Source organism: Curcuma longa, chromosome 2 (genome assembly GCF_044706935.1).
Source record: "Curcuma longa cultivar G26 ecotype Majalengka, Jawa Barat chromosome 2, ITB_CL_G26_1.1, whole genome shotgun sequence".
Lineage (NCBI taxonomy): Eukaryota > Viridiplantae > Streptophyta > Magnoliopsida > Zingiberales > Zingiberaceae > Curcuma > Curcuma longa.
This window is the reverse complement of record NC_133862.1, coordinates 7,246,106-7,265,835: the sequence shown is the minus strand read 5'-3', so window position 1 is coordinate 7,265,835 and position 19,730 is coordinate 7,246,106. Positions and strand designations below refer to the sequence as shown.

General features: G+C 36.1%; 3 protein-coding genes and 1 long non-coding RNA gene across 5 annotated transcripts; 1 reads left to right on the top strand and 3 right to left on the bottom strand.

Annotated features, from left to right (window-relative positions):
* Positions 1–324: 324 nt before the first annotated feature.
* Positions 325–4,345, top strand: LOC141822397 (cytochrome b561 domain-containing protein At2g30890-like). The gene is made up of 6 exons (XM_074709843.1): positions 325–423; positions 2,472–2,527; positions 2,614–2,684; positions 2,765–2,926; positions 3,657–3,805; positions 3,923–4,345. The coding sequence occupies exons 1-6, from the start codon at positions 371–373 to the stop codon at positions 4,221–4,223; spliced, it is 792 nt and encodes a 263-aa protein (XP_074565944.1). The 5' UTR covers positions 325–370; the 3' UTR covers positions 4,224–4,345.
* A 222-nt stretch (positions 4,346–4,567) lies between these two features.
* On the bottom strand, positions 4,568–8,340 carry LOC141822396 (ribokinase). The gene is made up of 4 exons (XM_074709842.1): positions 7,691–8,340; positions 6,861–7,046; positions 5,209–5,404; positions 4,568–5,121 (listed from the first exon to the last, which is right to left on the bottom strand). Exons 1-4 carry the CDS (start codon positions 8,306–8,308, stop codon positions 5,009–5,011), a joined length of 1,113 nt encoding a protein of 370 aa, XP_074565943.1. The 5' UTR covers positions 8,309–8,340; the 3' UTR covers positions 4,568–5,008.
* A 1,306-nt stretch (positions 8,341–9,646) lies between these two features.
* Positions 9,647–17,251, bottom strand: LOC141819497 (protein farnesyltransferase subunit beta). Of its 2 annotated transcripts, none has more exons than XM_074706785.1 (14): positions 16,907–17,251; positions 16,297–16,383; positions 16,090–16,195; positions 15,723–15,758; positions 14,954–15,036; positions 14,807–14,860; positions 14,555–14,606; positions 14,215–14,279; positions 13,836–13,892; positions 13,652–13,724; positions 11,712–11,798; positions 11,465–11,642; positions 10,302–10,405; positions 9,647–10,151 (listed from the first exon to the last, which is right to left on the bottom strand). In XM_074706785.1, the coding sequence occupies exons 1-14, from the start codon at positions 17,212–17,214 to the stop codon at positions 9,915–9,917; spliced, it is 1,527 nt and encodes a 508-aa protein (XP_074562886.1). In that variant the 5' UTR covers positions 17,215–17,251; the 3' UTR covers positions 9,647–9,914. The 2 variants fall into 2 exon arrangements, with proteins under 2 accessions (XP_074562886.1, XP_074562891.1); XM_074706790.1 differs by having other exon boundaries at positions 11,504–11,642.
* Positions 17,252–17,752: 501 nt separating this feature from the next.
* On the bottom strand, positions 17,753–18,643 carry LOC141816150 (uncharacterized). The gene is made up of 3 exons (XR_012600651.1): positions 18,488–18,643; positions 18,336–18,422; positions 17,753–18,218 (listed from the first exon to the last, which is right to left on the bottom strand). It is a non-coding gene; the product is annotated as an uncharacterized LOC141816150 (long non-coding RNA).
* Positions 18,644–19,730: the final 1,087 nt, after the last annotated feature.

Genomic DNA, 19,730 nt, shown 5'->3' with positions numbered 1-19,730 from the left:
TCAATTAATCTTATTTCGTTACTATTTAAGAAAAACTTCTAGTGGAATTTATGTAAGATTTTAATTTTTAAAGTGACATTTGAAAAATTAAAATTTGAAATGGTGAATATTCATTTTGCCACTAATTTTCTTATAATTTTTGTGACATGTTTAAAGGGTTCTTTTGCAATATTAAAGGATGTACTGCAGTTATCGCCAACCATAAGCAGATATTCAGTCACAAGGATGGAGCCGTTGCTATCGCTTCGGTGAATAACTCGCAGCAGCCAGTTACAATTCAAATTCACACCAGGTAAGAAGAAGGCGCACAGCGTGTAGGGAAAGTGGCTTAGGGTTTCAGCGACCCGCGAAGAACCTTTGCTTCTTCGATATGTTGACCGTAGCTGATCGTGGGGAGGGGCAGTTTCAAGGCCAAGCCCACAGGTAAGATACATACAAACACCCTCCTTTACTGTATCTCCCTCAAATTGTTGAAAAGATTCCTGTTATAAGCTCTGTTCTAGTGCTCCCTGCATGTTTTTGAAAGCTTCCTGCATAATCAGTTTCTGCTATGACTTCCACAATGAGTAAATCATCCTAGATGCCATTGACTTGAGGGTTAACTCAGTTATGGTGCATCGAGTTGCTATTGATCTTTACAGTATCTGGGTCCGTCATGTGCATTTGTTTACCATTTTTTTTCAGCTTATTGTTTTCATCACTTATACGGGAGTCCCTGAGACACTGAAACACAAAATCTTTGTTGACTTGAAGCTCACAAATCAAGTCTAAGTTGGACAATTAAGCATGTAGGTTGGGACCAATATTTTTAGATATGCACTAAATAAACAGTGGAATGTAAGGGCTGATGCCTGTACTAACCTTTTCAGTTGAACCAGTTGATTGAATCAAAAAAATTCTATATAAATTTATGTGACAAGAGTCGCTAGAATTTTGGCTGTTCTTGAGCTTTTCAATTGATTTGTTTGCTCCATTTTGGGGTTTAAAAGCATCCTTCTCAGTCTATAGGTCATTTCACTAAACAATTTGATGGACTAAAAATGCGTTAAAAATATGTTTTAATCAAAATTATACTGAAACAATGTTTATGGTGCATCTTAAATGAAAGGGCATATATCTTATTTCCAGAAATATATAAATTTAAGTCAATCAATTTGTTTCATCAAACTTGTCAAGTGGAGGATATTTTAGTACAAAGGACTAGGATGCAGCTTGATTTAAGCATTTTTGAAAGGGGTCTGAACTCAGACACTTTCATTGACAAGTTGATTTGAGCATTTGCTCTAGAAAGAACCATACTAGAAGCAAGATGATGAGTCTTCTTTCTAAGAATCAATGATCATGAGTTGGAAAAGAAAGCAATCATGCATGTGGGTTGTCAACTTCGGCACTGGAAAAAAGTCATAGTGGGGTCTTCATTCTTGGACTGGTATAACGTTGACATGGTGAGAAGAATCAAATGAACAAGTTGGTGGATTTACACTCACCTGCTCGACATCATTAGGTGAGTAGATTAGAAAGTGCTGGTCCAATGCCAAATCAGTATAACAGCAGAAGGTGGGCAAATCCTGCATGGAAAATTATCACTTGTGTTAGCCTTTAAGCTTTTGTCATATCAGTGTTTGAGTGGAAGAATTACATAATTATTCTTCTTTCATAAGCCATACTTTACCTCCTACCTTTATTCCTTGACGACTTTTCCATGCATCATTGCTCTATCTTTTATGAAGAAACCAACAAGATCAATAAGTCAGTAGACTTCAGTGATCATTAGTATAAAGTTAAGACATTGAACTAATGTAGCTCATGAAATTGAAAAAATGGCAGTAATTTGAGGCACCTAGATTTCCTAACATACTCAGATTCTCGCAGATATCCGTAGCAACTTTAATGGTGATCTATGTACCAAAACAACATAGCATCAAACACAACCCATTATGAGCACCAATTTAATGTCAGCAATTCATTTCAGAATATACAACAGTGGGGACTCTGACAACCACCAAAGGGTACCCCCTAAACACTTGCACCAAGAGCTCCTGTGGCACATTTCCCTTATCCTGTTCCTGGACCACTTACCTCACATTGACATCACCAGAATTCAAGATTCTTAAGTTCCATCCAGTTAAATAGAGTGTTCAGAGGGAGCATGGACATTGAGCACTGCAAAATAGTTATATGACAACTAAATTCCATTTCACTTTCCACTACTACTATAATAGATTCGTAGAAACAATGATAAACATGTCTTCTAATTCTTTAATAAGCTAACAGAGCTAGGACAAAAGCTTCTTATTCCAGTCCCCACCTAGGGTTTCATAGAGCTTTCCAATAGGGTTCACTTTTGATATTCCTGTAGTCATCTTCAAGCTATAAACTCCAGTTTCATATCACCAACTAGTGAAGGTTTCAATTTTCTTTCCTATTAAATTATGCCCAAACAACTGATTCATGTATTCTTTGGTTGTTAGCGTATCTGAAGAGAGGGAATTCTTAGATGAAAGACCTGTACTCCCTTTCTTACAAGGTAAGTCATCTTGCTTGCATTTTGCCAATTAAGGATTCCTCGGAGAGATTTCCAAGTTCTAGCTATTTCTCTTCTTTTATTTGCAGGCTCATTAAAAGACATTTCTAAATTAGCTCAAACAGATATATATATGACAAACGAACTTAATCCTGTGAAGGTATGAAACAATTGTCATCTTGTTTTTTTGGTTTATGATGCTGAAAATTTATCTTTTCGTGGACTTGTTACTCTGTGCAGCTGACACCAGAGCTATCAATCCATATCACAATTCATGGATTCTTGCTTTGGGCTTCAGTCGGTTTCTTAATGCCACTGGGAGTAGTCATTATCAGAATGGCAGAGGGTGTTGAGTCAATTAGAATGGTCAAGGTTTTGTTCAACACTCATGTCACTGTTCAGGTCAGCTAACTCTTCTTTTGTCTTGTTCCAAGCAAACTATTACTAATAAGGACTCCTAGTTTTCAATATAGCCACTTCTAGAGAAACTAAAAACTTACTTTCGCCCAAAATTGTAAGCCCCAATACACCACATACAACAACAGCTTGTTCTTTGAATAAGTTAACAGAATTTTCAGAAAGGTTATCACTAAACAAACTCCTATAAATACATAGGTTATTCTGCATGAAATGAAATCTAATAGCCTCTAGTATTGACAAATAATTAATTTGTTTTGTTCGCCCAACCCGATATGAATTGACTTGCCTAGCTCCAAATGGTGGGGAAACTTGCAGAAAAATCCTACTGTCTTAGCTGCTTCCATATGGATATGCGCTACGTGACCTCCTTATCAGGTAAATGCTACACTATAATAATATGTACAACTTAACTCAGCTTGACATACACTTATAGTTCAGTATACCAGAAGCTTGATCATCTTAACTCTACAAAAACAAAGTCCTTGCCCTTGATTGTCAAGGTCCTATTCTCTAATCATAATGGGATTTCACTCGTACACACTCCTAATCCATATTAACAGCTAGTTGTAGCAATATTGATTACTTCTGCATTATCATATTAAATGTCATGATTCAATGGTTTAAATTTCCTATGCATTTCAGTTTTCTATACAGAAAAATGACTACTAAATTTTTTTGAGGCTAAAGCTATTCTCAATGCATCATCTGGCAGATTCTAGCACTGCTACTTGCTACTGTTGCAGCTGTTCTATCACTCATCAACTTTGAGAACTCCTTCAACAATACTCATCAGAAGATTGGGTTAGTTCTATATGGACTCATTTGGATTCAACCTCTGATTGCATTTGTGAAGCCTAGAAGGTATTTTTGTACCATTTGTCACTTCAAGTTAAATAACAAAAATCATCCACTCTAATCTTTGATAAAGTCTTAGAACATGCTGATTTTCTAACTTAAATAGTGATGAATTCCTATCAGAGGTATAAGGTTCAGGAGTTTGTGGTACTTGATGCACTGGCTGCTTGGAACTGGAATTTGTGTACTGGGGATAGCAAACATCTTCATTGGCCTGCACACCTTCCATGAGAAGACCTTGATAAGTGTAAGCTTGTGGGCTGCCCTCTTCACCGCAGAGGTCTCATTCATGGCCTTCCTCTACCTCCTGCAACACAGATGGCAGTATGTGATGAAGCAGGGAGTTACTCAAGATGAGCAAATTGCACCCACCAGCCATGCTTCTCCAACTAGCAACCAGAAAGAGATGTTAGTGATGCCCTAGATATCAAGCAAAATGTGAGCTCATTATTTAAAATCTTTTCCTTTTGCTATAATGTGAGTTTATGGTTCAGTAGTTTCCTCAGGAGGTTGTTTGGAGATGTCTTAGGACACAAGCAGTTTTAAATCCAGAGTATACTTTAAGATAACATTGTATTCAGATGTATACATACATGTAGATCATAATCTGACCAGTGTACATATTCTTCATCTAGACCATAATATAATTTGATTTTCAAAGAAGAATATTCGACCAATGAAAGTAGAGGTGACTGACCTTGTCGCTCCAGCTAGCAAGAACAGACACTGTGCCTCAATGACATTCATCGACATGAACATTTATCAGGATGAAATATCTTACTTTTTATGAATAAATTTATTGGTGAGATAAAGAGAAGACTTGTCTACAATCTTGCTTTCAACACAAATAACCCTTGAGCATGAAGAAAGGTCACTTTTGTGATTTTAACTTAAAATTGATATTTAAGGAAATGGATCACATCCCTGAACACCTGACCTCACTAAGAAGAAACAAGGCAAAGAAAGATAGCTGCTACTTTTTGCTTCCTTGCGACAGAGTTGTAGATCACGGAAGGGTAACATAAGCCTCCCATTGAGTGCTGGCACAAACACACAGGTTAAAGGAAAATGGACAGCAAAGATATGACTGGTTCCAGACCTTATTACATGTTTCATGATGCAAATCCAAGTCCTTGAGCAAATGCATCCACTTGGAGGAATAAAAAGGAGAGATGCTTATTCTGAAGATTTGAGAATCTTGCTAACTTCTCACTTGGTAGTAGCATCTGCTTGGAAAGATTGCAGAAGCTCCAACACAGCAGCTCTGCTTGGAATGCTTGGGATGGCCCCCTTAGCTTGAACACACAATGAGGCAGCTGCGGCTGCAGTACGAGCAGCAGAGTTTGTTACAGACGAACTATAGAGAAATGTATTGGAAGCATGGAAGGAGAGGCCTTTGTTTTTTATACCAGCAAATTCCAAACATTCTTTCATGGTTTTGCTTTCTACAAGAGCCACAGCAAATGCAGCAGTGAACGTGTCACCGGCTCCCGTTGTATCGAGAACTACTGAAGCAGGTATTATGGGCTGCATGATTGGATCTTCCCCTTCGACAAATAGAACAGATCCCTTTGCACCAAGCTTCAGCAATATCTTGTTGACGCCCTGGTTAAGAAAGAAAATTAGTGGAAGTATTAATGGTCAGTAATACCAGAGGCAACTCCCCTTAATGAAACCATTTTTTATGTCCTTAATCCCTTACCCTATAATTTTATTGTCCTTACTCATCTCTAATATCTAAAACCGCACCCAGCAATTATCAGCCTTGAATTCCATATTGTTGACCTTGGAAGATGGTCCAATAATTGCATCACTTCAATGGTTTCTCACTTTTTCTTGTATCACACCATATGTTCATGTATGAGGTACTCAAGCAAAATTTGAATTGAAAATGAAATTATCTGTTTGTTTGGACACATATAGAGGCGTAAATTGAATACACGACCTGGCTAGACCTGCTCTAGTCTAGGTCATGCCCAGCATGACCCAATAAGGGCTGGCCTTACTGTGACAGACCCAACCTAGTCAGTAGGTTAGGTTAGGCTAGGTGAGGGCAGTTTGGCTCATGGTTCAGACCAAGCACGGCCCAATTTTAGGCCAACTTGAGCTTGGCATGAGCCCAGCTAAGTATTCTGAGGCTGACCTAAACATTTTTAAAAAGAAAAAAAAAATCAAAATAACGAAAATTTAAAAAAAAAACAGAAAATATCTAAATTTTTATAAAAACTAACCTAGTCTGCAAACGTGCATTCTGGAGACATTATCAAAATTAATTAACTCAAAATTTTGGACTTCTAGATAAATCAACTTATTTGGATGTCTCATACATAATTAAGTTCACTCTTTAATAATATTATATAACAGAAACAAATTGTTAAAGAGACCAGGAGAACCAAGCTATGCCTTCCTCTCAGAATCTGGAGGATGCTTTCACAATGAATTTCTGAAATGCTCCTAAAATGTTGTTGGGAAGATTGACTTGGATTAACATCCAACATATTTTAAAAAGAGCAGTCCACTATTCAACATTGCCGAGTGACTACATGATAATATCTACTCTCTAGAAAACTTCATTATGGGCATTTATATTGTTGTAAACAAGTGTTCAGATGCTGCTGCAGCTAGCTATTTACCGAAACTCAAAGACATTAACATAGTTGAATAGTTTAGAAAATGAACAGATTCAGACCCTAATTACTGAATTAGAAATACAATAGGGACTAAAAAAATTTTCATCTCACTTGTAATAAGATGTTAATGCACATGAAAGAATGTTCCCTTCTGTTCTATCTAGTTTTGAGAAACTATGTTAGAGATTACTAGAAGCTAGGTCAAGCCATGACACATTCATCTAAGCTAATTAACGAGAAAATAATCAGCTGAATCTGTATGAGTAGAAATACACCAAGTAAATTGTGCACATCAAAGCAAATGAAGTTCATATAGAATTTTCATTCTGAAAATAAAAATACATATTATTGCAACTCAATCGAAATGAATTTCCAAAAGAAAAGGAAAAGATGAAGGTGAGTAATGCAGCTGTTGCTAGAGTTAGTCTCACCTTATCATGAATTTTCTCCACAGCATGAACGATCTGCTCAAGAGATTCAGTTGGCAATCCTGTCAAACGAGCTAACTCTGTTTCATTTGGACTGAAAAAGTCCACAAGCTTGAGGAGTTCATCAGGAATAGGAGATTCCATTCCTCCAGCATCGAGAATAATAGGAACTCCTGCATTTTTTGCAGCCTGACAATGTCAAAGGTTCAACTTTAAATCCTTTTTCAACCTATGAGGGACGCTGACAATAACACAAGATTACAAAAGGGTAAAATAAGAACTTTCTTAAATAAATGGAGTCAAAGACATGAATCCTGCTAATATTTTAATTTCTTTTTTTTTTCATGTGAAGACGTCTATTCACTGGTAGTTTAATTTAGAATCTAATCACTTCTATCTATTAGAACAGCTATAAATGGGAGATTTGTTTAGACAAATAGGGATCTGAAGATAATTTAACACAATAGAATAAGACGGACAAAGTAGAGAAGCACATTGAGGAAAAGAAGTTAATCTTTTGCAGTAGAAAGAATATGATAAATAATAACAAAGGATGAAGGATAACCTTTGCAGCTGAGACAATGAAGCAACTAGGAATTGAATGCTGTCAAATCATCATGCATTTCAATGAATTCCAAAAAAAAACACAACAAGAGAGCAACTACAGTATCAGTAAAAAAACAGGTCCTTTTGCTCCCAACGCCGATGAAGAAACTAGAAATAGTCGAGCAAGATTGAGGAAGATAAAATGTAACGAAGAGAAAATAGTAACTTCACCCCAATGGTACAAATAGAAGCTGAAGTTGTTTCCAGATCCGAATAATTAAGATTACCTGAGCGATCTGAATATTAACCCTATCGGGGATCTCCCGCTGAAGCAGCACTACTCCGGCCCTACGCACCACATCCAAGTCCTCGTCGCGCAGATCCTCCGGCCAGCAGTTCATGTTAGCCCCGCCAATGATGATGATCGTGTTCTGCCCGTCGGGCTGCAGCATCACCACGGCATGCCCAGTGGGCGCGCTGGGCACCCGGGCGAGGCTGTCGAGGAGAACGCCGCCACTGCGGAGGGCGTCCTCGATGAGGCGCCCATGGGCGTCGTCGCCGACCTGGCCAACGAAGTAAGTCGGGTAGTCGAGGCGACCCCCGCAACAGGCCTGGTTCGCACCCTTGCCGCCGGCCAAGGTTTGGCCGCCTCGCGCGGAGATGGTCTCTCCCTCGAGAGGAAGGCGATCGATCTCGACGTAGATGTCGGCGTTGGCGGAGCCCACGACGACCACGGGCTTCTCCGGCGAGGCGGAAGCGGAGAGGGAGGAGGAGGCGGCGGATAAGGCGAACGAGAGGTGGGTCGGGGTCGGATGGTGAGGATTCCCAGCAGTGCTCCACCCGCAGCGGCGGCGCTGCTGCCTTGGCGGAGAGGAAAGGAGAGGGATTTGAGTCAAGGATTTCATGTGCGATGCGTTGATCGCCGATGAGTACTGCAACTTCACGGCCTCGCCTATAATAATGAAATCTTACATGGACCAAATTGTAACTTTTCCTGGAAAGGCCAGTACTTACCTCTTGCCTAAAAGTGGAATCATTAGGATCAATCGACAGACTTAAAAATAAAACAGTAGATATATGACGTAGAATAAGATAAAAAATAAAGGTAGAATCATTAATAAATAATAATTATTATTATTTATTAAGAAATGTATAAAATATAAATAAATAAATAAATATCAATTATCACACCATCCATCACATATAGAATCATCATTCATCAAGTCAAAACAAAAGGACATGTATTTCAAATGAAAACTCTTTATGGATTAAAAAAAATGATAGTCTCAGTTAGTCACATTGACTCAATTTAATATATTTAATAATTAAAATCTAAATATATGAAATCAATTTATGTCCAGTATCTTTTAATCCAACTAACAATTAAAATTAATACAATTCAAACCATGAAACCTCGACTTACATTGTTTGACAAAAAAAAATTCTTTATGGATTCTAGACATAATAGTTCATATATCATTTACATTATCAAATAATTTGATAAACTAATAAAAAAATATAAAAACTAATTAAAAATTTTAATATTTTTTTTCTTAATCCATTGATCAACCGGTTGCAAGTCCAACATCAATCCACTTAGATCTATTTTAAAATAAATTGATAAAATTTTAATTCAATCCGTTTAAATTATTTGATGGAATGAATCAATCTAACAAATCATAATCTAAATCGACTGACTCTACCTAAAACTCATAGTAAAGGTTTCAAATATTTAATTTAATTCTTGGTAGTTATTGTTTTCCAAAAAAAATTCAATACTTAGTATATTTCATTATTTAATTCAAGCTATTAACTTGTTAAATACTGAATACTTATTTTTTAAAATTAGTATTTAATATTTTTCATCAATTGAAAATATTTTCAAATTCAAACTTTTGAGTATACAAAATTAGATTGCGATTGAATCTAAGAAATTATTATGAAATTAATTTTTATTTTAATAATTTTTTGTCTTTTATATTTTTGTTTAGCACCTGCATAAGGTAATCAACTAGTTTATTAAATTAGAGCCTGATCATAGAGCTAGTTATTAAAGGGGTTTTAACTAAGATCAAGTTGACTCCTGGTCCATGTAAAACACAATATAACAAATTATGATTAATTTATTCCATAATAATTTTATTAATTATAAATGAAACATTCATTAAGGAAAGAATAGCCTTCGTATATCGTGCTTTATGCTCCGATATAATTCTCCTGTAGCATTAAGAAAACAAAAGGCAAACAGAAACTACCATTCACTTAATAAATATGGTAACAATAAATAACATACTGCTAATCTTCTGTTATGAACTCTATTAACAAGCCTACTAGCAGTGCTTCGTCTCCCTAAATTTTCAGCTACCAATAAATATTACATCAATAACATTCAAGTTGATTGTTCCCGCTAGTATCTTCCCTCAATCCTCGTCATCGGCTACTATGAATTCATCAATGTGGAAGGGGCCGGATCAACTCAGATGAAACTCCTGCCTCTTGGGTGCGAAATAATCATAGATCTGAGAAGAATTCGTGCGATTTGTAGTATTTGTCAAGAACTACATTGTAGAGTGGATGAACAGGCTCCAACAGGTTGGCGTAGGGACCCAACACGGCCCCTGGCAATGGAGCTGCACCAGCATCTCCTGACCAGCTATGCTGAGACACAGACAGACCACTTAGACAGTAGCACGAATGGTAGAAGTCCGGGTGCTTGCCGGGCTTGTCCTTGAACCCACCTTCGAGCACCTATAGATTATATCAAACAGTGAGCATGAGATGTGGCAATCGATAGACAATCATGCAAGTGACCGCAATCATAAGAAGAAATGATCCATCCTGTATAACATAGCAAAGAGATGTGAATAAGACTGTTAAAGAATGTAGTTTAAAACATACCTGTGAACATAGGAGTATATATTGCTGCAAGGCCACGCTCTGGAATAATGGGCCACATTCACTATGTCTTTGTATGAATGAAAAACCAAAATGTGAAAGATTTTCTGTTTCAAGACCATTCCGATATCAAAATACAAATACCAAAGCAATAGTGTATGAAAATGCAAATACCAGAGGAATAGTATAGAGTATAGAGCTTGATAGAAAATACAACAAATCAAAAAGGGAATGTCTCAAAATATCCTCTCGATTCCATTGTGTCTGGTGCCACAGTTCTGTTGTCCTTGCACTTGCCTACACTTCTCATCTTTTACTAATTAACCTTTATTTTTTGTTTTGGTACTGATTAAAGGCACGCAGTACTTCACCTACTTGTTGTAAGATCAACGAGCCTATACAGATTTGACTTTTTATATTAAAAATTATAAAATCTAGACCATTGATATTAAGTTCAATCAATATTGTACAAATATAGACAAAGTTCTTAATTTCCTGTTGAATGGAAACATATGACAAACATTTGCATACAACCATTGATCATCTTGAAAGAACATGAATTTGCATCATTTTTTTGAAAAAGGGAAACAGTGGACAACTTTCATGACAGGGACAGGAAATCACCATATTTTAAGTAGTCTAATGCTTGAAGTACCATAATCTAAAGATAATGTGGACTTTGATCCTTACCTACTACTAGCAAATAACCAGCAATTTATTTTGTTACACGGTTTTAAAAAGCTCCCATTTAGAGAGCATATGCAGTCACAGTGGTTTTAGAAGATTGAATTCAGTCATATATAAAATATATGGTAAATGCAGTCTCTAGGTGCAGCTGGAAAAAAAATTATTTGATTCATTTTACAAATGTTTAAACAAATTTAGACCAAACTAAATTGATTTAAAACCTCAAGCTATACTATTTGGTAGCATAAAACATTAATTTAAACATTTACTATATAAGTGATACATATATGTGTGTTTTACATTGTTGACCAATAGCTTTCATGTGTTTTATATTTGTATAATTGCCACACCACATTCAGTGGGTCCACTGCGTAACCTCTGCATACATTTTTTAAATCTTATTTTCAAAATAATGAAATCACTTGACAAGCCCTTTGAGGAGATAATATTATTTACTATATAATTGGATTCAGAATTACCTTCTATTTCAGAATGAGCTTCATCTTTACACGACTTACCATCATCAAGACCAGCTTCCTCTGCAGCAAAGCCACTATTGGTCCTACACTCAACAGATGCTTCAACTCCAATGCAAGATGACTCCAGCTGTTGCCGAACAACTGGCAAGAGCCTCTGTGCCAAAGCAAGAGAACCTCCCTGGAGAAATTAAAATTTTAGCTGTAATTTGGATGAATAAAAATATAACTAAATAAATACAATACTTACTTGCCAAAACGAGTAGCAACCATCAACCAATTTATTCACCCGTCCTTGAAATCCACACTCAACTCCTTGGCGAAAGGCAACCCAGTCCTAATCATAAAATGGAGAAAGAGTAGCAGTTTACCATTCGTGTTTCAGATTGTAACTAGGTGGAGTTATCAGTTTCAGCTTTAGTTTGATTATGATATCAGCTTATGCAAATGATTAACCAAACCAATCCAAACTGTACTACAAGAAAATTTATTATTATTCTTATTAGAAATCCTACTGGCAAATTAATTTTTAGTTTTTTATTGATATATATATTTTTTCAATTTATGGTTTAAAATCAAATCAAACTAAAAATTCTGGTTCGACCTTGTCCACCCCTAAGTCCTAACAAAATGCTTGTGATGCTCACATGAACGCTAAAAACAACAAAGAATTCAAACAGAAGTTGACATAATTGCTGAACAATCTTATTTTTCACTGATTTTGACTTTTGAATTGCAATATAGATAGAATACTAACTCTAACTATATGCACATACTTAGGCTTTTATCTTACATGAATACTCATATGCGGCAGCGTAAGGTGATGTGTGTGTGTTTGGTTAGAATTATTATTCCTAGGGAATGAAATTAACAAGGAATAAATAAAATTATTTATTCTTTAGTTTGGTTCGTGGAATGGAAGAAATGTCTCCTATATTAAGTTTTTAAGAATATTATAAATGATAGACAAGGAATAGTTTTAGCAATAATAAAATATTTCCATATGGAATAATTTGTTTGGCTTGTTCAACTTGCACGACTTTCCCGATCTAACCCACCCCCAGCCACCTTGTCTAACTTATCTAGCTCAATTGACTCATCAAACACAATCAATCCTGTCAGACTGCTCAATCGAATAAACTAATTTGATTCAACTGGCACCACCAGACCAATTGGCCTATTTAATCTACCAATTTTATTGGCCCACCAAGCTTGACTAGTTTGTATGACACAAAGGATCCAAACAACCCATCCAACCTCAGCTGCCCAAACAGCTTGACTAGTCTAAACATCTAATTATCCAGCCAAGCTCGCTTGGCATATTTGACCTCACTAGCCCACTCAGCTCATTTAGTTTGACTAACCTTGGTCCATCCAACTTGATCGATCCAACCAGCCTACCTAGCCTGACCCATTTGTCCAACTCACCCCACCAACCTTATTGATCAATACAACCCATTTGGCACAACTGATCCAATCAGCACATCCAACTCAAGCAATCTGAATGACTCGATGGGATTGTCCCATACAACTGATTTGATCATCCCACTGACCTACTCAACCAATCCAGCCACTTGACCTGATCCAACAGGCTTGTTTGATTCATCCAACTTGATTAGTACAGTTGACCCACTCTGCATGTCTAGCCTGCCTAGTCCACTAACCATATATATTCTTTGAAGGGCTGAATAGATAATTTTAAAGAAAGAAATCGACAAAGAATTGTATTCCTTGTGATTCGAGAATCACAATTATATGAAAAATAATATTCTATATTCATTTTTATCACCAATCACAGAAATACTTATCCCATGAAAAATCAAAAGGATTAGAATAGGTAATCCTATAGATCAAATGTACCATTAAATTCTGCTGATATACTTTAAAAATTCACCTACCCACTATAATAAATTAGACGAACATATATCCTGGCATATTTTATTTATATGCTACAAATTTATTGTAAATTTAAATGTTCTATCAGACATGACATTCTATGCACTCCAATCCAAACTCATCACTTTAGATCTAAATTGATGGATGTGACAAACTAAGACAATATTGTTCAGGATTCCTATGCTGACTCGTCAGCTTGCCATAAAACGGTCATACTGTTGAAAATCTATAAGCTTCTCAAATGAAAAATAGCCAGTTAAAAGAAAGCATCAAGAACAAATGACGGGCTCTTACAATTAAACTTGGAAGATCCAATCTATCAGCCTCATTAATCAGAATCATTGTAGCCAGCCCACAGAATGTGTACCTAAATGGAAAAGGTGCATAATGAGCATAAAAAACCTATCAGAAATCTTTTCGAGAGCTTAGGTTTATAAGGGCATGCATATGATAGAGCTCTATTTTAAAAGGGAGATACCCTCCATGAGCTTCTGAGCTAGGCTCTCCGGCGATACCACCTTCATATGTTTGACAACTGAAATGGAAAGATATTTGATTCTCATTAATATTCCATACACTTCCAACAATACTTGACCACCGAAGGATGTTTGGTTAGAATCCAAAATGTTGAAAATACCTTGTTATGAGTACGAAACTCATAAGATACCCAACTACTAGATTCTACTACCATATGGATGATTCATATAATGCCTTTTATTCAGTTATTGATAGATACTATGGATCTAGAAATATCAATGTTTTAAAAAGCAGATGCATAAACATATGCAGTGAGTGGTAGTTGTAGTTAGTCTCTACATTCTTAGAATTTCAAGAGACAGAAGAGTTGATCGACCAACCTCAAGATGTAATTTCCAAGATCTTTCACGAGCTCATCGTCCAAAATGTTGAGAATACTAGCAACCTGGTTTGACAGTTCAAGTGATTTAGATGCTTTCATCTTGAATGATGTTCCAAATCTACAACCACCTTAGCTAACAAGCTCAACATGATGAAGGAGAAAGATAAATTTTGGCATAACAAATACTTGCAAGCACAACAAAAAAGAGCAGCATTTTTATAATCCATGTGGTACATGCATCGAGTCTTAATTCACAATCATATGTAATGTCCCTTACTCATGTCTTTCTTTGAATTTCCAGTAACAACCATCAATAGTAAACTAGACAGCAAACTAACCGATATTGCCGTGTAGCAAGCACGAACGTCAATTTCACCTCCATCATGCATTCTGACAAATACAGAAAACACAAATCAACAGTGCAGCTAATTTATTGAAAGTTGAAACTTCAAAACAGTGATTGAAGTCTCAGTTCAAGCTGCCCAAAACGACATGTATGGGTCAGACATGCAACATAGGGGATTTATGAAGGCATGCTTAGCTTTATTTCTCAAATTTGAAAATAGGATTAAAGAAATTGAAATTCAGACCTGAATGCACCAGAAGAATCTTTCATCCGCAGAAAGAACTTGTGCAGGTTCTCTCTAAGTATTAATAGTAGATTAAACTACATTATATAATTTTTAAACAAAAAGTCAAAGTAACAAATATGGAAGTTGTATAATCAAATCACATACCTGTCTATAGATGATAATGCCTTCTCACTTCCTAAAGTTATGAGTGTGTTAACTGCAGCGTAAGTCGTTGCAAGATGAGGCATCTAATCAAGTAGCATTTTTATTATTAGTCCGAAAATTTAATTCAAAAGATGAATTAGAAAATAGAATTAAATTGCATTCAGTTGCTGACAAATAAGGATAGGTCATAGTAATTGAACATTAAGCAATTTGTTTAAAATATCTACACTATCTACAAGTTTGTCTAGAATCTGTTGATAATCATGTATGGGAATTCTCTTTGCCATACAATGGAATACGAGAGAAAAAATAAAACTGTGTTTGTTTATCATGGCACATGCAATCCGGTGGGAATTAAAATATCTTGTGGAGTGGAACTAAGAAATCTCATGTGAAAGATAAGAACTTAACTTCACCATGACCCAGTAACTAAGCATTACTAAGAAGGCCTCGAACCATCACAATCCCAAAAACTAATAGTTCAACTTCTTTTTCCATGTTCTGTTGAATGCTAAACATATTTTTTAACGAATACTAGGTTTATCCACCCAGGATTAACCTACCTGAGTTCTTAAATACCAAGGCCTTAAAAGATACACCGAATTCTATCCAATTGTAGTATCAAAATAATCATGTGGATTATGATTGAACAATCTAAATGCTTAAAGCACAAAGCGACTATAAGATTATAAAACCAATGAAATGCAACAAGAAAAAAAAACTACTCTTAACTGAAGAAAAAATACATATATATGAGAAAAAAACGAACCTGACCTGGCCCACCACCATATCCACCATTTTTATCCTGTGAAATTGCAACAGCATCACTTTCACTCATGCTATAAAAAGTAATCAAATAATTGAACCATTGGCGACAACAGAACCACACGAACTTTGACAAACAATTAAAACTTAGGAACTAAATTAGCAGTTATCTACGCCTGATCTTTAAAAGGCCACAGATGCATTAGTATAAGAAAACTTACGCAATCAACACAGTAAGCAACAAAGAAGTTACCTATATTTTTATTAGAAATAAGAAGCTTCATGTAGTCTTGCTCATAAGGTGTTTGTTAGTATAGTGATTATTGGTACTGATATAAAAAAAAAAAAAAAAGAACTAAAAGCATTTTCACCTGACACCGAAATAAAAAATCAACCACATTGTCCTCAAGCTCTGAGTCCAGAGATTCTCCTAGTAAAGCAATCGAGTGCATGATCCAGTAGCAAAGCCAAGGTCGACTGCACTTATCAATCATAAAATGATCCAAAACAATAAGACATAATTAAAACCCAGAAATGCTATTAAGGGAAAACCAACACATTGAAATTTCTAATCATACTTGGCATCTAGAACATTGTAGGTTGGCCCAAGTTTCCCGAGTCCTTTTGTTAAAAACTCGATGTGCTTATCACGCCAAAGCTCTAGCCTGCACATCCTCCAATTTAGTTTAAATGGTTTGCCCAAATGACTTACAAACCAAGAAGACAGATTGGACATCAAAATGAAAGATATGAACTTTAAAGCATCAAAACAGTTAATTGTTTCAATCCACCTCCTTTCTCTCTGTTGCAACTCCGAGTTAGTTCATTTAATGATGTTATCTCCACTTTGATCATTCTTATTTCCAGTTACAGTTGAAAGTTAAAATATCACTAAACTAGAGAAATTTTAAACATTTTCTATATGCTCAGTAAGCCTACCCAATTTTTTTTTCTGGACATGAAGATCAACTTTTTGGTCGAACATGAAAACCAACTTGTGGTGATCGCTTACCGTCCAAAAGAGTGCAAAGTTAGATCCCGAATTAATTCAGGCATGTCATAAAAGAAAACTCAGCATAGCCAAGTAAATAAGAGTTCATTATTTATACGAGTATAAAGAGCAAAGTGGTAGAAAACAGCATAGTTAACAAAGACATGGTGGGCGTGGGGAAATTACGACGGGCGTACATCAAAGACATGGTGGGCGGGTCGACTCCATTGAGGACGCGGTAGATCTCGAACACTTTGGCCTCCACTCTGAGCTGCTCGATCTGCGTCACGGTGAGCCTCGGTTGGTCGGAAGGAGGGGAGGACCAGGGGTGAGAGGACTCCATCGGCGCCGAGGAACTACAGCTCCTTGCAGGACAGGAGGAAGAAGGCGTGGAGAAGTGGTCAGCGGCTACGCTACTAGCTTCTTCGCCAGAGGAAGCAGGAATCCGGCGATTACCTTTTGGATCGGGCCTTCCGATACGTCGGCGACCGAAGCGGAATCGCATCGAACGAAGCGGCTTTTTGATTCGTTTCGTGCTTCCGTCTATGCCTAGGGTGAGTAGTCGGTTAAAATCGAATTAATCAAAAATTAAATTAATCGATTTTTTTAAAAATCAACTGAACTGATTAAATTTTTCAATAAATATTGAATTAATTGAATTTTTTTAAATATTATAAAAATTTTATTAATAAATTAGAGATTTATAAATTTATTTATTTAAAATTTATAAATTATTTTTTTAATTTAATTAATTCGGTTTAAGAAAATTTAAAATCGAAATCGAACCGAATTAATCGATTTTTTAAAAAAAAATAATCGATCTTCTGATAACCGAATTAAAAATTCTGATTTGATCGAGATTTATTCGATTTAATTAAATTTTTGCTCACCCTAACTCGACGCCAATCTCATCGATCCGATGGCAGCAATAATACTGATGAGAAAATTTCATTGTGTCCCCCAGCAGAGTTTCTAAAATTCTCAAGGCCCTCTGTATTTTGATATATTACACTTTACACCATTGCAAATGTAACTAACATAAGGAAGTTTAAAATCTTAATCAAACATTTTATCCCTTCACTCTGATTTAACATTATTAATCTATTTAATAAAACAAATATACAGTGAATATGTCACATAGTATTTATTATCTATTGCAACCAAAACAACACAGTAGAATATAGAAGCCAGAATCCTCTCTTTGTACTCGAAGAACCAAAAAATTCAATGCCAAATTGATTTGGAAGATGTCTCAAATATGCGTATACTTCAGGAGATTGATGGGCACGTGCAGAGCAGTAACAAAGGTTATGGAGGGGAATTTGGACCGACCTCAACGGCTTCTGCTCTTCGGAAGCAGTGTTGGATGGAAGTGGCAAGGGAGATGGGCATCAGGGGCTGCCTTGCTGATAGGAACTCTTCTTTGTGGGTCATCAATCGTCGTTGAGCCCCGTTCCAGTAGTTTGGACAATTGGCTAAGTAATGCTCGTCATCTTTACTAGTGTGTCCCTACGATAAGTTGAATTAGGAGGATAAGATACAGAACACAAAATTCTTGAATTGGCTGGCAGTTATGGCAAGAAATATGGAGATCTATCATAGTGAATCTTTGTGTGTTAACATTACCTCGTGTGACACACACGACTTTGCGATACAAGCCATCAGCTTTGACATAGCCACAGCAGCAGGATCTTTCCCTTTCATCCTCAGAAACTGCAATGTTGATTGGAATAAAAAATTATGAGAAAATGAGCTGATTCTAAGTTCATTTCACTCACCACTGCTTCCCAAGCTCAGAGAAATAATCGCAGCCAAAACAGGTATTTCAAAGCGGTAGTCTTGCTTTCATATCCATTTGCATCTGCAATTAAGTGTGTTAATACCTGTGGTGGAGTTGGGTATCTGCATTTATCATGGCTGTAGACAGCAATCTAGTGCTTGAGCTTGTGAAATCAAACTTGTTCAAGACACTAAAAGAAGTATATGGTGTTACAAATTGGTGAAGTTAGTGAAAGGTGTACATCAGCTAGATCTAATTTAACGTGTATATGGGGGCAGCTGAACGAGAAAAAGGAGTCAGTGATAAAGCAGGTAAAATTTGTTGAGATGTTGTATGCTTGACATTAATATTTGGTACATCTGTTAACTAAGTGAACCAAATCTTGCAGGTTCTTTTAACACCTTGAGAAATTCCCAAATCCAATAAAAGGTTTGGAAATGTCAACATTTATCTTACCATCTCAAGGAACTTTGATTATTGTTCCAAACAATCATTAAGTAGACAATTTCCAATCAAGTAGGAACAACTACTTTGATCATTGCAAATTCTGTCAATGTTATTTGCTATTCAATGCAAACCTTACTTTCTGAAAAATAAAGATGGCATTCTTGTTACAACTAAATTGGGTAAGAAAGCTCCATCACATCAAATTTTAGTTTGAGTACTTGTGAGATCCAGAAAGGTGAAATTGTTTTAGAGCTTCTAATAACCAAAAAACTAATTGCAAAGTCTATTTTCTTCAGTCGAATAGATGGGACATAACATATGAAAACCTTCTAAGAAGGAAAATGACTGAAGTACCTAAACTATAATAACGCATGACTAGAATCTATTTGCTCTTTCTTTTCAGGCCTTACTCAAACAACAAGTACCTAGAGTTCAGTTTTCTTAGAATTTCGGTGATTCTACGAAAATTCTCTATGAATCATCGAAGTAAATCAAGAATCGCTCGTGTTGATCTATTGAAGAGGTTAGTGTTTTCAGATTCCACGAAAATTCCCGATGAATCATCAAGATAAATCAAGAAGCACTCATAATGACCCATCCAAGAGAATAGCATTTTCAGATTACATGAAAATTTCTTATAAATCACTAAGATGGAAAGCGCTCGTGACAACCCATCCAAGAGACGAGTTTTTTTAGGTATGTCATCCTACTTAAGGAGAAATTCTCTACGGTACATCACAATTAAGACTAAAATCTTATACATATGATTATCCATCGGAGAAGCTGATCGTTGT